We start from the raw sequence: 23,069 nt of genomic DNA on the forward strand, positions 1-23,069 counted from the left end.
AGGAGGGAGGCCCCGCTGGCCGGGTCAGGAGCACCCTGGCCAGGCGAGGATGCAAACGCTGCTGCTGTTTAGAGAGGGAAGCCCTGGCCAGCTCACATGCCCGATTCCCAGGCGTCCCCGACCACCTCATATTCTCTGCCAACGGGGTCCACAGGGATGCTGTCTTTGGGAGGAGCTAGGATTTGGAACACAACTCTCAGAACAGGGGTGCATGCCAGCTGGGCCAGGAACTTAGCATGCAAAGGGGGTGCAATCTCACAGGTCTCCCTGCAAAAGGAGTGCTTCTGTGTCCAAAGCAAGCTGGTGCCAAGCACAGCAGGACAACAAGGGGCACAGGAGGAGGAGAAGCACAGGATGGCGCCGCCTGCCCCGCACACGGAGCCAGGTGCAGTGTCCTGCCCTCCAGGCAGCCAGCTCCCGGGTTTCACAATCCTTCCCATGGCACTCAGGTTTGCTGTCACAACAACTGTAGGATGACCCCAAGCTGGGCAGCACTGCTGGCTGGAGGCGAGAAATTGATTTTCTCATGGACCCACTGGCCAGCACATTTCTAAGGTTATGCCCCGGCCTGGCCTGTGGAGTCCCCCAAGCATCTGCCTCTGTCAATCCACTGTGCCCTCTGAGGCTGGACTACATGGCACTGAGAGGACCCTGGGTTCCAAAGTCGTCCTCCCGAGAGAAGATAACAGCCTGATTCTAGGACCAGGACACAGCCCATCTCCTCAGGGTTTATTCACTGGCAAATCTTCTTAGCAGATGCTAGAGGTTTTTATTTGTACTCCTGAACCCCCAGAGAAACATATAGCATCTTTTTTTCTCAAAAACCCTAAAGACGAGGGGTGTGGTAGCTCATGACTGTAATCCTAGCACTTTGGGAGGCTGAGCTGGGAGGAGTGCTTCAAGCCAAGAGTTCAAGACCAGCCTTGGCAACACAGTGAAACCCTGTCTTTACAAAATTAAGAAAAAACAGCCAGGAGTCGTGGTGCATGCCTATAATCCCAGCTACTCAGGAGGCTGAGGTGGGAGAATTGCGTGAGCCTAGAGTTCAAGGCTGCAGTGAGCCATGATGGCACAGTGCACTCCAGCCTGGGTGACAGAGCAACACCCTGTCCCCTCCAAAAAAATTAAATAAAAATTTAAAAATTTAAAAAAAAACAACACTAAATAACATGTACAAATGTACTCACTCGCTGTGGGACCTTGGACCAGTTACTTAACCTCTCTGAGCTACAGTTTCTCATCCATTAAATGCCTCATGAGGCTGCTGTGAGGCTTAAATGAGCTAATGCAGCAAAGTCTTAGAAGAACATCTGGTAAACAGTAAACACCATCTAAGCATGAGCTGCTATTATTATTATTCTTTGATGACAAATCGCTTTAAACCATTTACAACCCAGGCAGTCTCTGTTCTCAATTTCATGCCTGGCTATTCATTCAATTCTCCAAATACTGAGTGAGCACCTTATGTGTGGGAAGCTGAGCCAGGCTTTCAGCAAAGGGTGGACATCAGCAAATGCTGTCAAGGGCTTCCCATGTGCAAAGCCAGCCTAGGGGCAGTCAGCAGTATGTGTCCTCACCACCCAGAGACTTAAACTTGAGCAAGGGAGGAGAAAAAAAAACTGGGAACACCTAAAAGAGACCATGTTCATTCTGGGACTTCAAGGCAAGAGAGAAACCCTCCAGATGCAGAGAGGAGACACTGTCAGGGCCTTGGAACCCTGGACAGATTTCAAAAGTCACAGGAGACAGCTGGGCATGGTGGTTCATGCCTGTAATCCCAGCACTTTGGGAGGCTGAGGCGGGCAGATCACCTGAGGCCAGGAGTTCAAGACCAGCCTGGCCAACGTGGCGAAACCCCGTCTTTACTAAAAATACCAAAATTAGCTGCGTGTGGTGGCAGGGACCTGTAATCCCAGCTACTTGGGAGACTGAGGTAGGAGAATGGCTTGAACTTGGGAGGTGGAGGTTGCAGCGAGCAGAGATCATGCCACACTGCATTCCAGCCTAGGCGACAGAGCGAGACTCTGTCTCAAAAAAAAAAGAAAAAAAAGTCACAGGAGAGCAGAGATGGATTTCCAGGTGGTGGTTAAGGCATGGGCAAAGGTTGGGAGGTAAGACAGCCTCAGCACAGCCGTGTGTCATCCTCCCGACACAGCTGAGGGGTGGGCGGGCAAGGCTGATCGTGCATACACACAGCCGGAAACACAGCCCCAAGCGGAACAGAAAGGTTTCTGTTTCTAAATCCTCATTTTCACACTAGCCTCTGGTGTCATTTCTAGGACCTGAAATCTGTCCCTTGCATTTTAAAAATTCTCTCCTAGGAGGCTGGGTGTGGTTGCTAATGCCTGTAATCCCAGCACTTTGGGAGGCCAACGTGGGCAGACTGCTCAAGCTCAGGAGTTTTGAAACCAGCCTGGGCAACATAGTGAGACCCCATCTCTGCAAAAAATAATTCTCTGGGTGTGGTGGCACGTGCTGGTAATCCCGGCTACTTGGAGGAGCTGAGGTGGGAGGATCACTTAAGCCCAAGAGTTTGAGGCTACGATAAGCCATAAGCATACCATGGCACTCCAGCCTGAGTGACAGAATGAGACCCTGTATCAAAAAAAAAAAAAATTCTCTCCTAAGTACTATATGCCTGTTAAAGCAACAAATCCAAGAGAAAACACAAACAGGGGAAAGAGAAAGTTTCCCTCCTACTCTGGCTCAGTATTTCCTTGTGTGTCTGCATCTTATTGACAGACATTTAGGCTGTTTCTAGTCTCCTGCTACAACGGACAAGGCTGGGGCCCACATCCCACAAACCACACGCAACAGGCTTTCTGGGTGGACGCAGCTTCCTGAAGACAGACGAGGCTCATTGTGGTCCCTGATGAGTTGACCACCCCCTGTCTCTGGGGATCCAGGAAAACCAAGAGCTCCTAAAGACACAAAGCTTCATGCCAGAGAACACTGTGCAGGGCTGGGGACCAGTGCCGTGGAATAAACAGCTGGCCTGGCTCACAGCGGGGCCAGCACATCTAAAGATACATTTCTAGAAGTGGGATATTCTGGGTTAAAGGATGTGTGTATTCTAAATTTAGGTTGATTTCACCAAATAGCCCTTCGAAAGAGGTTCTACCCATTTCATTTGACCCAGCAATCCCATTACTGGGTATATATCCAGAGGACTATAAATTGTTCTATCATAAAGACACATGCACACGTGTGTTCATTGCAGCCCTGTGTACAATAGCAAAGACCTGGAACCTACCCAAATGCCCATCAATGATAGACTGGACAAAGAAAATGTGGCACATATACACCATGGAATACCACACAGCCATAAAAAACAATGAGTTCATGTCCTTTGTAGGGACTTGGATGAATCTGGAAACCATAATTCTCAGCAAACTGACACAAGAACAGAAAATCAAACACTGCATGTTCTCACTCATAAGCAGGTGCTGAACAATGAGAGCACGTGGACTCAGGGAGAGGAGCATCACACACTGGGGGTAGTGAGGGGGGGCTGGAGGAGGGACAGTGGAGGTGGGGGGAGGGAGGGGAGGGATAACATGGGGAGAAATGCCAGATATAGATGAAGGGGGACTAGAGGCAGCAAACCACCTGGTAATGTATGCACTTATGCAACAACCCTGCATGAACTGCACATGTACCCCAGAACCTAAAGTAAAATAAGAAATTAGAAGTTCTACCCATGCAGACGCCCACTGATAATGACTGAGAGGACATGTTTCACGCCCTTCACCAATACCAACGTTATCAGCCTCCCTTCCTGCCCTTCCTCCTCCTCCTTTCCCTTTCTTCCTTGCCAATGTTGTCAATCTCACAGGAGAAAAAACTGACCCTGGTCTGGAACAATCCTGCACCAAACACAAAACATAATGTTCAGATAATAGGAAGTCTGGGGAAAAAGAAAACATAAAGAGTTTAATAATTCCAGCGACAGTGGCCAGGTGTGGCGGCTCACGCCTGTAATCCCAGCACTGGGGAGGTGAAGGCAGGTGGATCACTTGAGGTCAGGAGTTTGAGACCAGCCTGGCCAACATAGCAAGACCCCGTCTCTGCTAAAAAACACAAAAATTAGCCGGACATGGTGGTGCACTCCTGTAATCCTAGCTACTCTGGAGGCTGAGACAGGAGAATCGCTTGAACTCTGGAGGCAGAGGTTGCCATGAGCCGAGATCACACCACTGCACTCCAGCCTGAGAGACAAAGTGAGACTCTGTCTCAAAAAAAACCCAGAGATAGTTGAGGGAATTGGTTCTGAAATGGTCCAGAGAAGAGAGGAACCGGACCAGGACCCTCAGGACTCAGAGGATCTGCGCGCTCTGCCTGGGTAGGGCACAGCCCCGCCCCCCCCCCCAGGACTCCCAGGATGCCAGCTCCTGGCTTCTCAGTCTGTCTGGTTGAAGGGGATGCTCCCTCAAACAGGAAGCCATGATGAAGGGGTTTCACATCTGCCTGGAATAAAGGGCCCGTTCAAATCTAGGAGAGGCTATGTGGGGACCAAAAATTGATGAGAAGATAAGGAGGGTTAGGAGGGTTAGCACGTCCCAAGTGCAGAGATGAAGACATTTCTGCAGCCCCGAACAGGTAAAGATGAGGCTAAGGAAGATGCTGAAGCTGATAGCTGCTCTGCGGAGTGCTGTGTGGCTGACCAGGTTATAGTCACTTCCCATACATCATTTCCTTTCAGCCTCAAGCACTGCTCATATCCCGGCTTTGCAGATGGGGAAATTGAGGTCACAGACATTCAGTAACTCACCTAAGGCCACACCCCCAAGTTCCTTAGGCAACAGATGGGAGTTGAGCGTGGGGGGCAGAGGGACGGCAGGGGCAGCCGCAGGAATTCACTTTAGCGCTGGTTGAATCTGGGGTTCCTGCAGGGAATCCACATGGAGGGCCCACGAGGTGGTCAGATCGGTGGGTCTGGGGCAAAAGCCAGTTTCCTGGAGTCTCATCACATGAGGGAGTGAAAAGGCAGGAGGAGCAGCCCAGGATCAATGCCCCATTCTCCTCACACATTGACTCAGAATCACTTCTCACACACACGGGCCTCAGCCACGCATTGCCTGTGCCTCTGGCTTTGTGACCTCCGACAAATCTCTTCCTTTTCTCAACCGGCTTTCACGTCTAAGATGCAGAGATGATCGTCCCTGCCTTCCACGGCGCCCAGGAACGGGGAGGGATCCTTAGCATTATTATAATAATTACTGTACTTGTCAGTCTGGCAAACACACTCCCCTCAGAACTGCAGCCTTCCACCTGCCAGGAGCTTCCCTACAGCTCTCACCCTGCGAGGCCTGCCCTGCCCTCCAGCCTCCCAGCCACCCCAGACCTCCTTCTGTCCTCTACACAAAGCCGTTTCCTCCCAGCTCTGCCCTGTGAGATTGCTCTTCCCTCTGCCTGGAATCCCCTCCCCTCACTCTTCCTCCAAATTTGAGTCTCAAATCCAAAGTCACTTCCTCGAAGAGGCCGGTCCTGACCACCCCATCTGAAGCTATGCCCTTCCGCATCATCACTGTGTTGAGCTCAGAGCACTGAGACTCCGCTCCCACATCTGAAAATCTCATCATTTTCTGGTTGACATTTGATGAACAGCCTTCGCCTCGCAGAGCGAGCTTCGCCAGCGGGGAGGCCCCATCCATTTGGTTCACTGCTCTGTCTCAGCACCCAGCCCCAAGCCCAGCTCACTTTACATACTCAGTGGATATCTGTTCAAAGGAGGAAATAACACCCGTTGATGACAAACCAAAAAGGCAAATGCTTGAGCATCATGCCCCGAGAGCTTCCGAGACAGCCAGCCCACCAGCCAAATGCTAAAGGAGGCCGCATCCCATCACAGCATCAGCCCTCCCTGATATCTGTGGGGCGCTGGGCCATCCATAAGTCACTTTTCACACATGCCTCAACCAAGGCCACAAGGAAGGAAGAGACAAAAGCTCAGAATCAAGCTTCCTTTGACACTAACTACTCAGAAACATCTTCTGTCCTGGGTGCTGCACCAGGGAATAGACGATGCCACTGGAAATACTAGTTCCCGGTGGCTTCCCATACTTGGAGAGTGCTAGGAATTCTCCAGTCCCCCAGTAACAAGTCTTTATGTAGAATGGACACTCCTTCCCCAAAACACACATGGTATGGGTCAACACTCAGTATTATAAAGCTGTTACTTCTACCAGAGCCGGATACCAAATCCTTCAGATGGTGGTTCTCAGCCAGGGGCAACTCTGCCCCCCAGGGGATACTTGGCAGAATCTGCATACATTTTTGATTGTCACATCTGGGGTGCTACTGGCATCTTGTGCATAGAGGTCAGGAACACTGCTACACATCCTGTCATGCACAGGAAAGCCCTCACAACAGAGAATCATCCAGCCCAAAACGATACCACTGAGGTTGAAAGATTTGCTTCAGGAGAAAAGGCAGTAAGAAAATGTTTTGAGATTCCTGGACTGACCCTTAGGAGAGGAGTTTCCTGAAATTGGGGAAAATAGCAAAAACTGGACATTTAAGGCCTCGCCCTTGTTCTGGTTTAGGTTTTCTTTTATTGTTTGTTTTGGGTTTTTTGGTTTTTTTGGTTTTTGTTTTTTTTTTTAGACAGAGTCTCACTCTGTCACGTAGGCTGGAGTGCAGTGGTCCGATCACAGCTCACTGCAACCTCCACCTCCCAGGTTCAAGTGATTCTGCCTCAGCCTCCCTAGTAGCTGGGATTATAGGCCTGCACCATCACGCTCAGCTAATTTTTGTATTTTAAACAGAGATGGGGTTTTACCATATTGGCCAGGCTGGTCTTGAACTACTGACTCAAGGGATCCGCCTGCCTTGGCCTCCCAAAGTGCTGGAATTACAGGTTCGAGCCACCGCGACTGGCCTAGGTTTTCTTGACAGTGCTTATTACCACCTGATATTGTAATGTATATTTATTTCGCTGCTTGTTTCCCCAACTAAGAAGTATGCTCCGTGAAGGCAGAGAATCCATTTTACACGCTGCTGTGTCCTTAATGGCACACAGTAGGCATTCAATAAATATTTGTGGAATAGATGAAGAAACTCCTAAGGATATCAAATTATACAAAATATCCAACCTCCTTTTGCAGCTGCTCATTATAATCATACCTATTCTGCACAGAGACCCAAAATCCATTCTCTCATCTTTCACAGTAACAGGTTTCAGCTGTGCACATGACTGGGCAATATAATTATAAAAACTACACTTCCCAGCCTCCTCTGTGGGTCAGTGTGGTCACATGACAAGGCCCTGCCAATAAAGTACTAGCTGAAGGGATAAATGTGATTTCTGGGTTATGCCCTTAAAGGAAAGGGTGCGCCCTCCTTCCTCTTTTTTCCCTTCCAGGAGCCATCTTGGATGATGCAGATGAGGGTACCACCCTGAGAATGGAGAGTGATAAGACAGAAAAAGCCTGGGGTCCTGGTATGTTGGGGCCAGCATACCAGCCATGGACTCCTTATCCCTGTGCTATTACAAGAGGAAGAAATCATCTATCTTGTTAAAGTCACTGTTACCTTAAGTTTGGGTTCGGCTACAGCAGCCTCTACATCCTAATCAATACCCACTAATAACCCTCCCAATAACCTCCCCTGCCTTGCAACCTCTAACTTCTTTGGAACCACACTTAAAGACTCCATAACCCTGCAATGAGAATCTCAGCCAGCCAGCACTCAAGAGCTATTTCCTGATTTCCCCTTCACACACTCAGGGGATGCAATCCTCAGTCTAAAGGCAGGATTATTTCCTCCCTCAAGCTTCAGAATATCTGAGTGCATTGCTAAGCCAGAGAAAGAAAGGACAGGAAGTCATATTATTTCAGTCCCTCAAATGATAAGGACAAAAGGAACTACCAAAAAAGGCCCATTAAAATCTTAAAACACCAATTATGCCTAAATTCATGAGTTCATAATGGTACCAAAAGGAAGAAAAACTACACGCAAACAACCCTAATGGATCATCTCTGTAGGATATTAATGAACCAACCCATTATTTTTAAAACTGGTAAATAAAGGGAAAGAATCAAGCATTCATCCTGCTTTTCCTATATGAATTCTATCATTGTTGATGAAGGGAAGTTTCTCTTTACAGCAGTTTTCCAGCTAACAGTAGAGGAAGGGATGGCAGAATTAGAATAGAATATCACCATTTTATAATTCATGCACCACTGAATAAATGGAGCAAGGCATTGACTATCAATCACCAAAAGACAGGCAACCCAACTCCACGTACCTCCTGTCAGAAGGATGTGTCACCATCTATGTAGCAATCTTGGCAAAAACCATTGAATCAGAATGAATTAAGCCTCTCCGTTTGACAGCTAACTTACAGGACATACAGAGGATACTGGGACACACTGAAAACTTCATCATGGAGATGTAACTGACAAAAGCCAGACTGAAAAATGTCACAGGATAAACAACCTAATTTCTTCAACAAATAAATTACCATATAATACTAATGATAAAACCAAAAAAAGGATCTTATCATTTAATCTAGGGGAAGAATCTCTCCATTAAAATAGACTTCAAACAAAGGCATCGGCTTGCAATGCTTGGTCTGACTCCCGACACGAACTATAAAATAATAAAAACAAAACAGAAAAACTTTTATGATATTTATATAAGACAGCTGGAAGTTTAAACACTAGATATTTCATTATATTAAAGAAGTATTGTTAATTTTCATGTTTGCTAGTGGTCTTGTACTTTCAGAGTCCTTTTTTTTTTACAGATACATACTATGTATACCTGAAATTACAGGATGTCTAGGATTTGCTTCAAAATATTACCGTGTAGCTACGCACCATGACATGCACCTATAGTCCCAGCTATGCTGGAGGCTGAGGCAAGAAGATTGTTTGAGCCCAGAAGATCAAGGCTGCAGTGTGCCATGACTGCACCTGTGAATAGCCACTGTGCTCCAGCCTGGGCAACATAGCAAGACCCCATCTCTTAAAAAACAAGAACAAACCCCCAAAACAAAATTCCCAGGTAATGAAGACAGTAGAGGATGAAGGTGTAGAAGAAATCAGATTGGCCATGCACTGGTAACAGCTGAGGCTTCATGGTGGGTATGTGGGGGTACCTTGTACTATGCTATAGTTACATATGCTCAAAATATTTAATAAAAAGTCTTAAAATGTTACCCCCATTTAAAAATCTTCCCCAGCCACAAGGAGGGGAAGAAAGAAAGATAAGGGAAGGAACACTTTCAAAGCCTCCCACTGCATCCAGGTCCTGGATTAGGCAGCCTTGGATATGTGTGGTACTTCCACAAAAGGCAGCACAATTCGAATGCCTAATGGGTCCCGATAGGAACCCCGAATGCGTGGAGTGGGTGATGTCTAAGAGTGCTGGGAACAGATGCTTGATGCTACAAAGAAAAATTAGCACTGAGACAAAGGATCTCTCAGCAAAGCAATTTTTACTTTTGTGCACTGCAGGAAGGTTACCCTCGCTAGCCACCTTGCCATGAGAGTACAGCAAACAAAAAGCAGACATATTTATCCCTTATGCATCTGGGGCCATCCTTGCTGCTCTATCTGATCTCCGTTGACTGGAGCCAGACCTCGCAATCTAAACTAAAACCCGATTGGCTAACAACTTAAAACTTTCTTAAACAGGTAAGGGGCATAGGCTGCGACTTGGGACATGCCTGTGAGCACATCCAGCACAGATATTTTGGTTAAAGTACAAGGACATAGAATATACTACGTGCCTAGAAGCATATTTAACAGCTACATAGGATAGGGCTTAACAAAGAGTCATTAGCACACTTATGATTTATTCTTGAACAAGAAAGGAAACTTGGAAGGGGAACTTTTACTTCCCACAAAGAGGAACAACAAAACAAGTGTGAAGGTAAATAACAATGGACACTCCATCTACCGTGGGAAGACAAAGGGGAATGGTGGGGACTGTGGACAGGGCAACTGGAAGTTCCGACAAAAGGAAGTATCCTCGACTCAGGGCCAGCCTTGGCTTTGACTCCTGGTAGCCGCCATGCAGGAGGTGGGGCCCAGGGTAGCTAGATCCTTGGATTTTCTAAGCAACGTCAGAAATCCCATTTTTATGTGCAATCCCCAGTTTTTCAACACTGGCATCTAATCAGAATATTTTTTCAAATACTGTGTGGGCCAAACAAAATATCTGCGGGCTAAAAGCAGCCCATGGAGCACCAGTTGGCCGCTCATTTCCAAGTATTGAAGCAGACCACAACTCAATCCATCTGTAAGAAGGGGAGAGGGTGCTTTCATCAATTTGGGGTCAGTTCTTTCTTAGGCATTTAATAAAGCTGAGAATTCCAAAGACACCATCAACTTCCAGAAATCTATAAGAACCGGCTGCAGAACATTTCAAAGGCGTCCTCCACGTCGTCAGCTTATGCAACAGAACCTCTACTTTGCCCAGAGTTTTGGAAATTAACAACAAGGGAATGTCTTTTCAGCTTTCCTGGGATAGTGGAACTAACAGGCTTCAGATGAAACCCATTTGTTGGTTTGCGGACCGCCTGGGACTGAAGTCCAAACTGCTTGCAACAGACTATCCTGCCATAAAACCAAGTTGGGGTGCTCAAGGCTCATCGTAAAATGACCAGCGAGCTCTCCACGTTGGCTGCCTTGCCAGAGATCTGATTTTATGACTGTTTAAAGGGATGAGACAGATGTCATCCCCAAACCTGAGAGCAGCAGGATTTGTTGCTGAGGATCAGAACAGACTGCCTCCAAATCAACCCTCAGTGTGTCTTTGACTTCATCTAGAGAAAGATTCTTGACACCCTGGATGGGCAAAACAGGCCCCTGCCCCTGCCTCTATTCACAGGCACAACTTGACCAGATCCCCGGATCCATAAAAAAGTAAAGAGGTGTCAAAAATGCAGCAGAGAAGAGCCAAATAAATGGTTTCATCATTCCCCAGGAAGAAAGCCCCTCTTTTTTTTTTTTTTCTGAAAGGGTGGAAAGTAAAAGAAAATTGGTGCTAAAATAAAGTTGAAGTGGTTCAGAGCAAAAAGAGCCCAGAATTATACTTGAAGGCAGCACACACCAAAACACACCCAAATCTCAAGTCTAGGAATGACTGGTAAACATGGCTACTTCAGGGAAGAGGGGTTTTTGTCTGTTTTTTTGTGAGTTTTCCTCTGGGAAAGCAAAGCTTTGCCATTGATCCAAAATGGGTTTATCAAGGGTGGGGAGGGAGGGAGTACAGAGAAAAATCTAGTATATAAAATGAGTTGAGTAATGGTCACCCAATTCATAAAGTAACCAAATTCTTTTTCAAGTTCACTTTTTTAGAGAGAAACAGACTACAGCTAGAGCTGAGACTGGAAAGTTGTGTAGATTTTTTAATATAATATTCTGGCCAGGCACAGTGGCTCATGCTTGTAATCCCAGCTTTTTGGGAGGCAGAAGCAGGAGGATCCCTTGAGCCCAGGAGTTCGAGACCAGACTGGGCAACATAGCAAGACCATGTGTCTCTATAAAAAATAAACACTTAGCCAGGCATGGTGGCACGTGCCTATAGTCCCAGCTACTGAAGAGGCTGAGGCAGGCAGATTGCTTGAGCCTGGGAGGTTAAGGCTGCAGTGAGCTGTGAGGGTGCCACTGCATTCCAGCCTGGGTGACAGAGCAAGAGACCCTCTGTCTCTAAAAAAAAAAAATTGGATTATCTTGGGCTGTGGCTGGAATGAGGGAAAATCCATTGCAGTCTCCAGCCCCCACATGCAGTCCTGTTGAAAACCATCACCTGAGTTGTGGCACTGCCATGAAATGAGCGAGGTCTCTGGTACGGCCAGCATAGCGAACCCACAGAGCAGGGAAGTGAGTCTTAGCCCTCTGCCCTGTGTTCTAGTAAGAATGAAAGTACAAAGAAGGGCTTTAAGATTGTCTATGATGCTGACCTACCCATAAATCTTGCTTAAATGAGCACCTCACTCTTTCACAAGGATATTCACCTGTTGCCACAAGAGAACAGTCCTATTTGGAAATTAAATGTAGCATAAACAATTCAGAATAATTTAAAGTGCTGGTTCTGGCAGATGGCTGGGAGGCCGCTGAATGACACTAGGTGCTGCCTCTCACTTGGTCCTCCTTTTCAGAAGCCGTCTGCTCTTGGTGGGACAGATGCTGCTCTGGAATGAGGGCTGTGTGGACAGCAAGTCTGGGAAGGGACTTTCTTGTGGTTTGGTGGCTTCTGACCTCCAAATGCAAGTGCACATTCAAAACACTTGCCTTGCAGAATTTCAAAAAGATGGCTGAGTGTTTCTGGGTCTGGAGTCGGCTGGAATGTAGCTCTCTTACATAAGCCAGAAATACAGAGTCCACATCACTCGGGATGAAAGGACCACTAAGTGGCACAGCTCTAAATCTAACATTCTTTGAAAGGGAGGGGAAACCAGAGAAAGGAGAGATGCCCTCAGGGACAGATACCTGCATATCGTTTAGGCACCCAGGAGAGGGACAAAGAACAGCTACTCGCTCAATTCAACACCCTTCCAACAGCAGCTCTTACAGACTCTGTGGGCTCCTCTGTACGCAACCACAGTTTTCTGGACTTTGACATTTTCAAGGCTCGAACTATCCTTTGCTGAATTAACAGAGGTAGCCTGACCACCCACTTGAGAATTCAGGCCAAGAGTCAGCCTCCTGGCTCTTCCTCAGAGCCCAGCTCTGCCCCCTACCCCTATAGCTCACAACTGACAAGGAAGAAGAGGGAGGAAGAGAAGGATTTCACTGTGATTAGGGGAAGAAGAGTGGTCAGCAACTACTGAACGCTCACCATGCATGTCAGGTACCGAGCAAAGAGCTTTACAGGACGCTCCCATTTTCATTCTTACAGTAATCCAGAGAGTCGGGGTCCATTTCATAAGTGACTTGGCCAAAGTCACAAAAGAAGGCAGTGATGAGGCCAGACTGAGAGCCAGGCGGCACAACCACAGACTCTTTGCCAGACAGCCCTAGAACTGAGGCTGGGCCTTCAGACCAACCATGCCATTCCTGAGAACTGGCCCCTATTGACCGAATGACAGGTACAGGACAATTCGTCAGCACTGTGTGTAACAGCAGGTGACATGGAAGTTTCCACCCACGGGGGACTTGTGTGTACATTTTACCACCTTTTGTAGTAGAAAAGGGGAAAATAAGAATATGTGTATATTTGCATATGTTCACGATGACGTGAAAAAAAAAAAAAAACCTGAACAGGCATCCTCAAAGTGGACGACGTTGCTTCTGGGGGTAAAAACTGGTTCTCTGTGGGAGGGGTGTTGAAAGCGTCTTCCACGTGGCAATGCTTTGTGGCCCTGCAAAGGGCTGTGGTACCTGAACAGACACACCGTGTATCTATGGCACTGACATTTCATGGCACGGTGATTAGAAACAATGGCCTTAAAAGGCTCCTGGCTGGGGGTCAGGGTGGCAATAACGAAACAAAGGTTGAGAAATAATGTTCTAGAAGGATAGAGAAAAAGCAGTATCAGAGGGCAGAGCAGAAGGGGGGAAGACCACTGCTGCTGGATGTCTTTCTATTTTTTCTAAACATATGAACATAGTGCCTATATAAAGATACATTTTTAAATGAAGGCAAAAAAAAGATGCTGGCAAAAGCCCCCCTGGCAGGCCTGTTATCGGTGCCCGCTTCAGTGGCCGCGTGAGTTGAACTTGGTGCCGATGGTTTCTGGTGGTTACTGGTGTACCAGCAAGGCCTACACTGAGATACTCAGACCGGGCTCTCCAGGTGCCCACAGCCTCTGGGCCACTCGGGCACCCGCCTGGCTCAGTTCTCATCAGCACAGAGACTCCTGTGTTTCCCCCTCTGTCAGCACCAGGAGGCCCAGCCCTGCCGGGGTCATGGTGGCTGCTGGGCCTGTGGCACAGTTCTGCCGCGACCGGGGTCCGTGTGGGCTTTGCACGCCTCCCCGCACAGGAGCCGCTTTGTCCCAGGCTTGCCGTGGGCACTGAGGGGCCCCAGTGAAAGATCCCTGACCTGCTGAACAAAGCAGGCCAGTTACAAAACACTTTTCCATCCCTTGGTTCCTTTCCCCGCTTCCTGAGCTTTGTGGGGTGCGTCTCTCTGTTCATTCCTTCCCCCGCCTGTTTCTCACGCACTAGAGCACCCAGCTTCTGGGTGGAGCCTTTTTAAGGTACATCCATGGCCCCTCTCTCAGAGGCACAACTCGCAAAGCCTGAGCCACTGGGCCACACTCCTCCAGGGAGCCCACAGCAGTGGACACACTCAATGAAATTCTCAGCAGTCCCAGGTGAGGGCATCAACTCTCTCTCACAGATACACATCCCGAGGTCCCCTGGAGGAAGTAGGGGGAGGGAGCCTTGGGCCGTGCCCTGGGGCTATGCCCAATCATCTACCCTGTGGAAGAGGCAGGGCATGAGAGTGAGGGAGCCCATTTCCAAAGATCAGAACAGCCCATTTTTTCTCCTATACAAATATATTTTTAAAATTTGAACCATGTCCTATAAGAAATCAAGGCAATTAAATTCATAAACAAGGCTGGGCATGGTGGCTCACGCCTGTAATCCCAGTACTTTGGGAGGTTGAGGCAGGTGGATCGCCTGAGGTCAGGAGTTCAAGACCAGCCTGGCCAACATGGAAAAACCCCATCTCTACTAAAAATACAAAAAGTAGCCAAGCATGGTGGTACGCACCTGTAGTCCCAGCTACAGAATCGCTTGAACCCGGGAGGCGGAGGTTACAGTGAGTCAAGATCATGCCACTGCACTCCAGCCTGGGCAACAGAGCGAGACTCTGTCTCAAAAAAGAAAAGAAAAACCATAAACAAATGAAACAGCAGGTCACACTTAGGGAAGATCCCTTTCATGACATGCATTAACTCACCATCCTCAGCACAGCCCTCGGAGGGAGGAACTGTGATTGTCTCATTCTATAGATGGGGACATGAAGCACAAGGCAGTGAGTGACTTGCCCAGGGTCAGAGTCAGTGATGGAGCTGATACTCGAGGCGCACAAGAGTGCCACTGTCTGACTTTCATTTGTAGAAAAAGGCAAAATGAATCTCTGGAGTTAGAAGGGAGGATGGTGGTCACTTTTGTAGAAGGGAAAGGGACATCTGGGGTGCCAACAAGACTCTGTCATGATGCAGGTGGCAATTCTGTGGGTGGCCCACTTGCGAAATATACAGAATGCACTACTGGTTTCTGAATGTGCATATAATTAAGTACTTTACATGAAAAACAGGACAGAAGTAGATTTAAGAATGAGCAGACTGATATGTGCCCTTCCTGCACACACAGTGTACTCTCACACACGCGCATACTCACACACAAGTTGCCGTCCTCACAAGCCACTGGCAGGGACTGCAGCCATCACCGAGACCACATCCTTTCCTTTCTGGATGTTTCCAGAACGGGATATAACATCTCTTTTGAGTCCCAGGCCACACCCCTGCCCCCACGTTCTCTCATCTGAGGCTGAGTCTCGAGGCTGCTGGAGTAAGCTCTCTACTTCAAAACCCATGGTGGATTTGGTGGCGAGATGGCCTGATGACCTCTGCACCCCCAGTTCAGCTGTGGAGTCAACAAGGCTCCTAGAATGCACCACAAGAGCGCTGGTAAAAGCCACCTCCGAGTCCACTTTCCCCAGCGCCTCTCCCGCTTGCTTGTGTCCTGAGCGGTAAAATGTGCAGCCACTCTTCATTTTACGCAAGGGAAGTGGTCAGAACTACCTGTGTATTAATCACATTTTGGCAATTCCAGTTGCACTTTAAGTAACTGTACTCATGAAAGGATCCGCGAGGCACACCCCCTGTGAAATGCACCGCCTTCCATCACGTTCCTGCCACAGGATTCGTTTTCAAATTCACTCATCTCCCTTTTTCCAACCCTTGACTCCCTATAGTCCATTTTGCAAAGGCAGCCAGAGTGATCTTTTCAAAAGGCAAATCAAACCACACTGAACTGCTGCTGAATGCTTGCCAGTGCAAACCCACTTCTCTGAGTTCATGGCCTCCACCACCTGCCGTTCCCTCTCCCTGAAACACTCTTCCCTCAGACCTCCCCATGTCTGCATCAATCCCCAAAGGCCACCTCTTCAGAGTGGCTTTTCTGTCCACTCATCTGCAGAAGCCAACCTCGCCCCTGACCAGGCAACCACCCTCTCACTCCTAACCCTGGGAGTTTCCCCTGTGGCTTTCGTATTCGTCAATTTCGCTTGCTTACTTACTGCCTTCCATGCTAATGTCTATCTCCCTTACCAAAAAAGTACGCTGAGAGCCAAGATTTCATTTCATTTGTTCACTGGTGGATCCCTAAGTGCCAGCACAGTGCCCAGTACAGAGTAGACAGCCAGAAAATACTTGTGGGTGAGAGGGAAGGAGGGTCAAGGACAGAGAAGTCAAGCGTCAAGGACAGAGAGGGAGGGAGAGAGGGAAGAAGGAAGGTTAAGGACGGGGAGGGTTGGGGAGGAGAGAGCAGTGTGGGAGGAAGGTGGGGAAGAATCAGGTCCTGGAGCTGCTGGTACTTTCCCCAGCTACAACCTGGGGCCTTAGAAAAAGAGGCTAGTCATGGAAGGGGGATGACAGCAGAGAGAAAGCAAGTGACAGGGTACAGACCATATGTTTTTGAAGAACCGTAAGAAAAGTAGCTGAATTGGGGTGGGTGGAGAAACCCTAGGCTTGGTGAAGTAGATGCCTTGGGCCCTGGAATATCACTTATTTTGCTTTTTCAAAGAGACTTCTTGAAAATGTCTCAAGAACTTGTGAGTGGAGAAAGCAGAAGCAGTGCCTTGGCATTCCAAGAACGAACAGGGCCAAGCCAGCCAGCGTCTGTGTGCAGGAATGCAGGCGGGAAGGTCCGAGATAAAGCACAGATGCCCCTCGGGGGAGTGGGTTGGGATGTCCAGACGCGACACTGGGATCACTGGCCAGGGTGCAGGAAGTGATAACCCAGAGCTGAGCCGGGGCTTCCCTGGACCCCAGGGCAGAGGCAGGGTCCGCTTCAAAGGTGGTTTGTTTGCACTTGTGTGGGAGGGAGGACCCGGGTGACTGCTTCCTTTTCCAGCCACAGAACCTTCCCTCGACCCTCAAAAAACATAAGCCCAGCTCTCACAGTTTCCATGGAAAGCCCACCTTGGCAAAATCCCAAGGCAAATAAATGGCAAATTAGAAATACTAGGCCGGGTGCGGTGGCTCACGCCTGTAATCCCAGCACTTTGGGAGGCTGAGACTGGCAGATCAAGAGGTCAGGAGTTCAAGACCAGCCTGACAAATATGGTGAAACCCTGTCTCTACTAAAAATACAAAAATTAGCTGGGTGTGGTGGCGTGCGCCTGTAATCCCAGCTACTAGGGAGGCTGAGGCAGGAGAATCGCCTGAACCCGGAGGTGGAGGTTGCAGTGAGTCGAGATCGCACCTCTGCATTCCAGCCTGGGTAACAGTGAGAGACTGTATCTCAAAAAAATAAAAAAACGCCCACGCACTGGCAGCACATCATGCTGGAGTTTAGTATGTGCCCTGGACAGCCAAATAAACGCTGTGTGTGACAGACTCCCTTGGAATAATAAATGAAAGGGACAGAAAAGGACCTAAAGACCGAGGAAGCTGCCCCGCCAGACACCCGAGGAATGACCCAGGAGATTTTCCAGTTTACTTGTCAGAAATAACACAACAGCAAACCAAGATGTGCAAATCGCATATCCATAGAGCCAATGGCAGCACATCTGGAATGTTCCATGGATGCACAGGCTAGACAGACTCTGGAGGAGAATCTGAAATTCCAGCAGTTGGGAGACAAAACTGCACCCACATCTTCCAGGTGGCTACGGTGGAGACGCTGTCTGGGGCTTGCCCAACTGGGCATGAGCCACCAGGGGACCTACCCATTGGAGGGTCCTGGTTGCGGGGAGCCTTGGAGTCAAGGCCAGGGGAGCCCTGAATGGAACTAGTGGCACTTGCTGCCTTTTGGAGCCACATGGGTAGAAACCATTCCACTGCCCCATCAGGCTCTGGCCTCATGAATATGCAGCCCCAAAACTGGGAAGCTGGAATACGGCATAGGGGACAGGGCAGCGCTGTGCTTCAGAGCCCTTGAGTTTCCTGTATGGTATTTCTGCCAAGTACTGGGAAAGGAGCGTCCAGGTCAGCTGTGTCGCGCAACTCCCAGGCCTCGTTCTCGCAGAACACCATACAGTGGGACAGCACCACCTGGAGTGTGCAGTGCACTCTCTGTGCTGCACGCTCTCGTTTTAGAGATGGATAATGACCACTAGCATAGTAAAGACTCTGACAAGTCCTGCAACAAATAATTTAAAAAAAAAAACAACTTGGTTTAACCTAGTTTTTTCATCTTTTAAAGCCAGGAACCCTCTTTCAGAAAATAGCTGCTAACATCCCATGGGCTGGGGTCATACAGCATGTACCTCAATTTCACCTCACTCCATTCTCTGAGACATCCTCAGAGCTGACTCAGGTTTCGACCTGGTGGGACTCCCTCTCACCACGACTGTGAACCTGCCTGTGTTCAGAAAGGGCCTCCAGGGGCCCAGAAGGGTCTCCATGCCCAGCTGCTTTCTCTGTAACATGAGTTTCTGTGGAAATGGCAAGGACATCTATGGATCTAGGGCTGCAACAGCCAGTCATGACCACCTCGGGCTACGTGGACTTGGGAGCCCCAATATCCAAGACACTCACCATTTGCCTTTAACACAGGATGGATGGGGTGGGAGAGGCCAATGTGTTTCTCACTCTGGAGACCAGCCCAGCCCGAGGTGCAGAGTCAGCAGGGGAAAGCTATCCGCCCCTGCACAGACGCTCATTTATTTATAAAGCACCTCTTCTCCAATACAATAGATCCCCCAGGGCCTTGCGTAGAGAGGGGTCTGGTTACAGCCATGCTTCATTGATCTACCACCACTGGGCATTCTGCTTTAGTTAATTCTCAACATGACTGCCGTCTTGAAAATAAGCACCGAAACTTTATCGTCACCATTGTGAATGTAAACTGCTCAAGGATGGATTGTAGGCACATCTCCCTTTCAAAACAGAGCACCATGACCCTAACTCAACCTGTACGTGATTATTCAGGATCAGACAAATCAATTATTAACACAGCAATGCCCAGAGGTCAGCCTTGTAAGGCGCATGGGCCAGGATGACCCTACAAGAAGTGGCCCCAGAGGTCTCTGCTTGGTGAGTTCAGGGGACGTTTTTGATCGATTATTTCACTAGAGATTGGGTATGGAAACTACTAGAAGTCACAGAGCCCCCAGATAACCCGGCTCGTCAAGACGTTTCTTGGAGTAAAGGTCAACAGCCTCTGACTATGCAGCAGAGGATATTTCTGGCACTGCAGTCTGAAGTTTAATAGCTGGTCTTGATGGTAACTATCGTGGCTGTTTGGAAGCTCTTGCTTTACTTCCTACCCCTTGGCTGGGCTCCTGAGAGTTAATTTTCTGAAATAATTGAAGTTTAAGGGTATAGCAGATACTACTGACTATAAAATGCAAGACTGGAACTGGGAATGACAGCCGGCAATTTAGGTTTTTCCTACTGCTAGTAAGAAACGCCAATCGCTAACTGTTCATTTTTAAGTAACTTTGAGTGTCATGGGACCGTCTGTAACTCAATGGATAAATGCTTGAGGGGATGGATACCCCATTCTCCACCATGTGCTTCTTTCACTTTGCATGCCTGCCTCCAAACATCTCATGTACCCGATAGGTAGATAAATACATACACACACACACACACACACACACACACACACACACACCCCTGCTATATACCCACAAATAAATTTTTAAAAGAAAAACATAAAGAAAGCCCAACAGTCTGTTTTCCTTTTTCCATCTAGAGCCCCCAAGGCAAGGCTGCTCTGCTCACCCCACCCTCTCCGACCTCCTAATGTGCCTAGCCGCTCCCAGGTGAGTCTTAGCAAAGCGGTTTGCCCTTCCTCCCTGAGATCCTGGTCCAACGCCTCATCACAGCTGCTCCATAAGACTACCCTCTGGCCAGACCCCTTGCCCACCAACAGACACCTACAGACTCACACAAAGCCTCCTCTGCATCTTTTTTCTTGGCCCAAATCACCCATCAGCTGGGCTCACCACAGAGGATGCCCACTGTTCCTTCCCATCAATGTGCATCTCTGTTCCACGAGCACAGGGTAGAGAAGTGCCCGCAGCCTGCCTGCAAGCTGTTCTGATAAAGCCACTTTTCAATGAGCTTTCCTCTTCCTTTTCCTCCCTCTCCCTCCCTCAAACACACAAAAGAGGGCTAGCCAGTGGGATTTTTTCCGTACAGGAATGAAAGGAGGTTAGCTTTCCTTCCTTTCTATTTTCTTGGCCTTGGTCTAAATTTGGCAATTGGAAAGAGTGTGGAAGCAGTTAACTGGACCCAGTTCATGACCCAGGGGATGCCGAGTTGCCCTCATTTGCTTTTTCCATGCGGGTCATTCTGGAGGGGGGCATCTGATGGGAGATAATTCTTGCACAGAGCTGGGGGTGGCTTTCAGGGTCATGTTATTCAAACTCCTTCGATTAAAATGGGGACACCGAGGCCCAAAGAGGTTAAGTAATCTGTAGGCCACTCAGTGACCTTCCTAGGCAGAGATGCATCAGGGCACCATCCTTACAGGCAGTGACAAAACTCAAGCGTCTTACCGTCATCCAAGTAGGTCTGGTCCAGGTTCTGCTCCTGTTTGACGGTCACTCCTGCAGGTAATACTTCCTTTTGGTCACTGACTGGGGGTCCGTTTTTGGTGGCTCTTTGGCTCGTGGCATTCTGCTGCTGAATGACGGTGGGGTAGGAACTCGGGCTCAGCCTCTGACCTTGACTGACCGGGGGCGGGCCAGGCCTGGTGGTGCCTGGTGCGAAATTCTCGCAGTACATGATGTGCTGGAACTCCTGGTGACTTCCGCAGCGCAGCTGCTGGTTGGTGGGTGAGTAATGGATCACCTGCGAGGCCTGCTGGTTGGTCGGAGAGGGGTGGAGCAGGGCTGAGCTCTGGCCCTGGGAGCCAGCGTGCACCAGCACAGAGCGGTGAGCGTCCGCCAGGGACAGCGGGGCGGCCATGAGGGCTGGCTGCTGGTAGCTCAGCAGGCTGGGGCTCAGGCTCTTGCTCCGCTGGTAGAGCACGGCTGCTGGGTTCTGTTGCTGGTAGCGGGCATCAGGGGATGAGAGCCCCGTGCGGAACTGCTGGCAGGGAGCCATGGTGGCCACGAGGCAGGAGGGGGACTCAGCCACCATCGGGTGCTGGGGGTAGTAAGGCTGGCTCCCCAGGCCTCCATGGGTGGGGCTGCAGATCAGAGTGGGGTCATACTCATCCGTGGGCTCCGTCTTGATGGCTGGGACTGGGAGGAGAGAAGAGCACATGGGGCGTCCATGGTGGTGAGCCACGGGTGTGCGTGGAGGATTCGTGGACGGTGCTTGGGAACATGGCCTTGGGAGTCCATTTGGGTGGGACAAATGGTTGGTCCCCGTCACTTACCAGGCTTGGGCGAAAGGCTCCCTGTGCAATTGTCTTAGGTAGGAAATTTTATCCTGGCAATGGTCATCTTGAATTATAGATTTTTCCAATATTGGAAAGGTGGCTGGTGGGTCTGACTCCGCCCTGGGACGTTTACAGCCTATTTCTCCCAGGTGAGAGCTCGGAGGACAAGCTTGACTTCAGATGGTGCCTCCCCCTCTTTCTACCCTGGCAGCTCCTGTCTCCATTTGTTTTCCTGTCTACCGCTCATCCCCATCAGAAATGTCACAGATGCTTTACATGCCGATTTGTTACCTAAATACACCCCACCTCCAAAGTCAGCTCCTCAGAGAGAGGATTTCTGTGTGGATTTTGATCCTCATGGCCCCAAACAGCACCTGGTAGGTACTTAATGGGCACTCAGATATTATCCAAACAAAGGAATGACGGAATAGTGACTGTCTCCTTCCTCCGTTCTGTACTGCTTCGGAGGAATGAGCACTACTGGCTCGAGCCTCAGTTTCCCCATCTGTTACCTGGTGGTAACAATCATACCTACCCACACGGGATCATTGGGAAGATTAAATAAGATATGTATGCAAAGCACTGAGGGCGGTGGCTGGCATACAGTAAGTGCTCAATGGTTGCTGTTGCTGCTATTCTCTGACTATTATCATCCATCATGATTAGCATTTGTGTTGTCGCTGTGGCCATTCCTTTCTCCCTGCCCAGCACCAATCATTGAAATTACTCTTTCCCCAACATCCATACCAATCCCAGGAGTTGAGGAATCAGTTTTCTGTTTACTGGAGTGAATGAATCAGCGACAGGACTGTGACCAAGTGTGCGTGTGTGTGCACGCGCGCACGTGCGTGTGTGGTGAGGGACCGCCAAGTATTGGGGATTGGAGGAGACAAGGAGACTAGGCAGGGCTGTCTCCAACCACAGAAATTGTCCTTTGAGACGCTATTCAAAGGCTGTCACCTCACTCCCTGGCCCGACTGGGAGACGGAGAGCTCACTCAGGCCATGCGCAGCCAGACAAGAGCCAAGGCCCGGCCACAAACGAGAGGAGAGGGCACCAGAAAACAGAATGGAGAAGCTGTCTGCTCAAAGGGATTCCTGAGCTGCAGAGCCTCCCAGCCATCTCCCACAATTCTGAGTCTGAACCCTGCCCCTGATAAAGTGTCATGTCTGCCCCAGGACAGCAGTGTCCTCACAGGGGTCAACACAAAACTGTGGGCACAAGTCCAGCTCACCAAGGCCAGGCTGCCAGGACACCCCTCAGTTTAATGCTTCCAACTGTGAAACTGCCACAGGATGGAAATTATACCCTGGGAGATTGTCTCGAAATATAGGTTTCCAGTCTTGGAAAGGTGGCTAGCAGGTCTTTCTCAGCCTGGGAAGCCTGTAGCCTACTTCCCAAGGGAAAGCTCAGAGAAGCATTTTTAAAATATAAAATTATGCTTCCCCTGGCTGTTCCTGTCCACCTTTTCCACAGCCCCAATCATAATCCAACATACATATCAATAATAACATCATCTATGACCTCATCCCCTGTGAGAATGGCAGTTCCACATGGGCAGGGATTCTTACCCTGCAGTGTTCACGGCTGTGTCCA

The 23,069-nt window shown here is 49.1% G+C and overlaps 1 protein-coding gene across 6 annotated transcripts in view; it reads right to left on the reverse strand.

The window, feature by feature from the left end:
* The window catches only part of NFATC2 (nuclear factor of activated T cells 2), a 158,717-nt gene that overhangs the window by 25,007 nt on the left and 110,641 nt on the right, over nt 1–23,069 (reverse strand). For all 6 annotated transcript variants that reach the window (XM_012467464.3, XM_012467466.3, XM_012467461.3 and 3 more), the window contains exon 9: nt 20,644–21,333. In XM_012467464.3, coding sequence (XP_012322887.1) covers nt 20,644–21,333 — 690 coding nt within the window. The remainder of the gene's footprint in view (nt 1–20,643; nt 21,334–23,069) is intronic.

This window comes from Aotus nancymaae, unplaced genomic scaffold (assembly GCF_030222135.1).
Source record: "Aotus nancymaae isolate 86718 unplaced genomic scaffold, 86718_ANA_hifiasm-v0.15.2.pri h1tg000029l, whole genome shotgun sequence".
Taxonomy (NCBI): Eukaryota; Metazoa; Chordata; class Mammalia; order Primates; family Aotidae; genus Aotus; species Aotus nancymaae.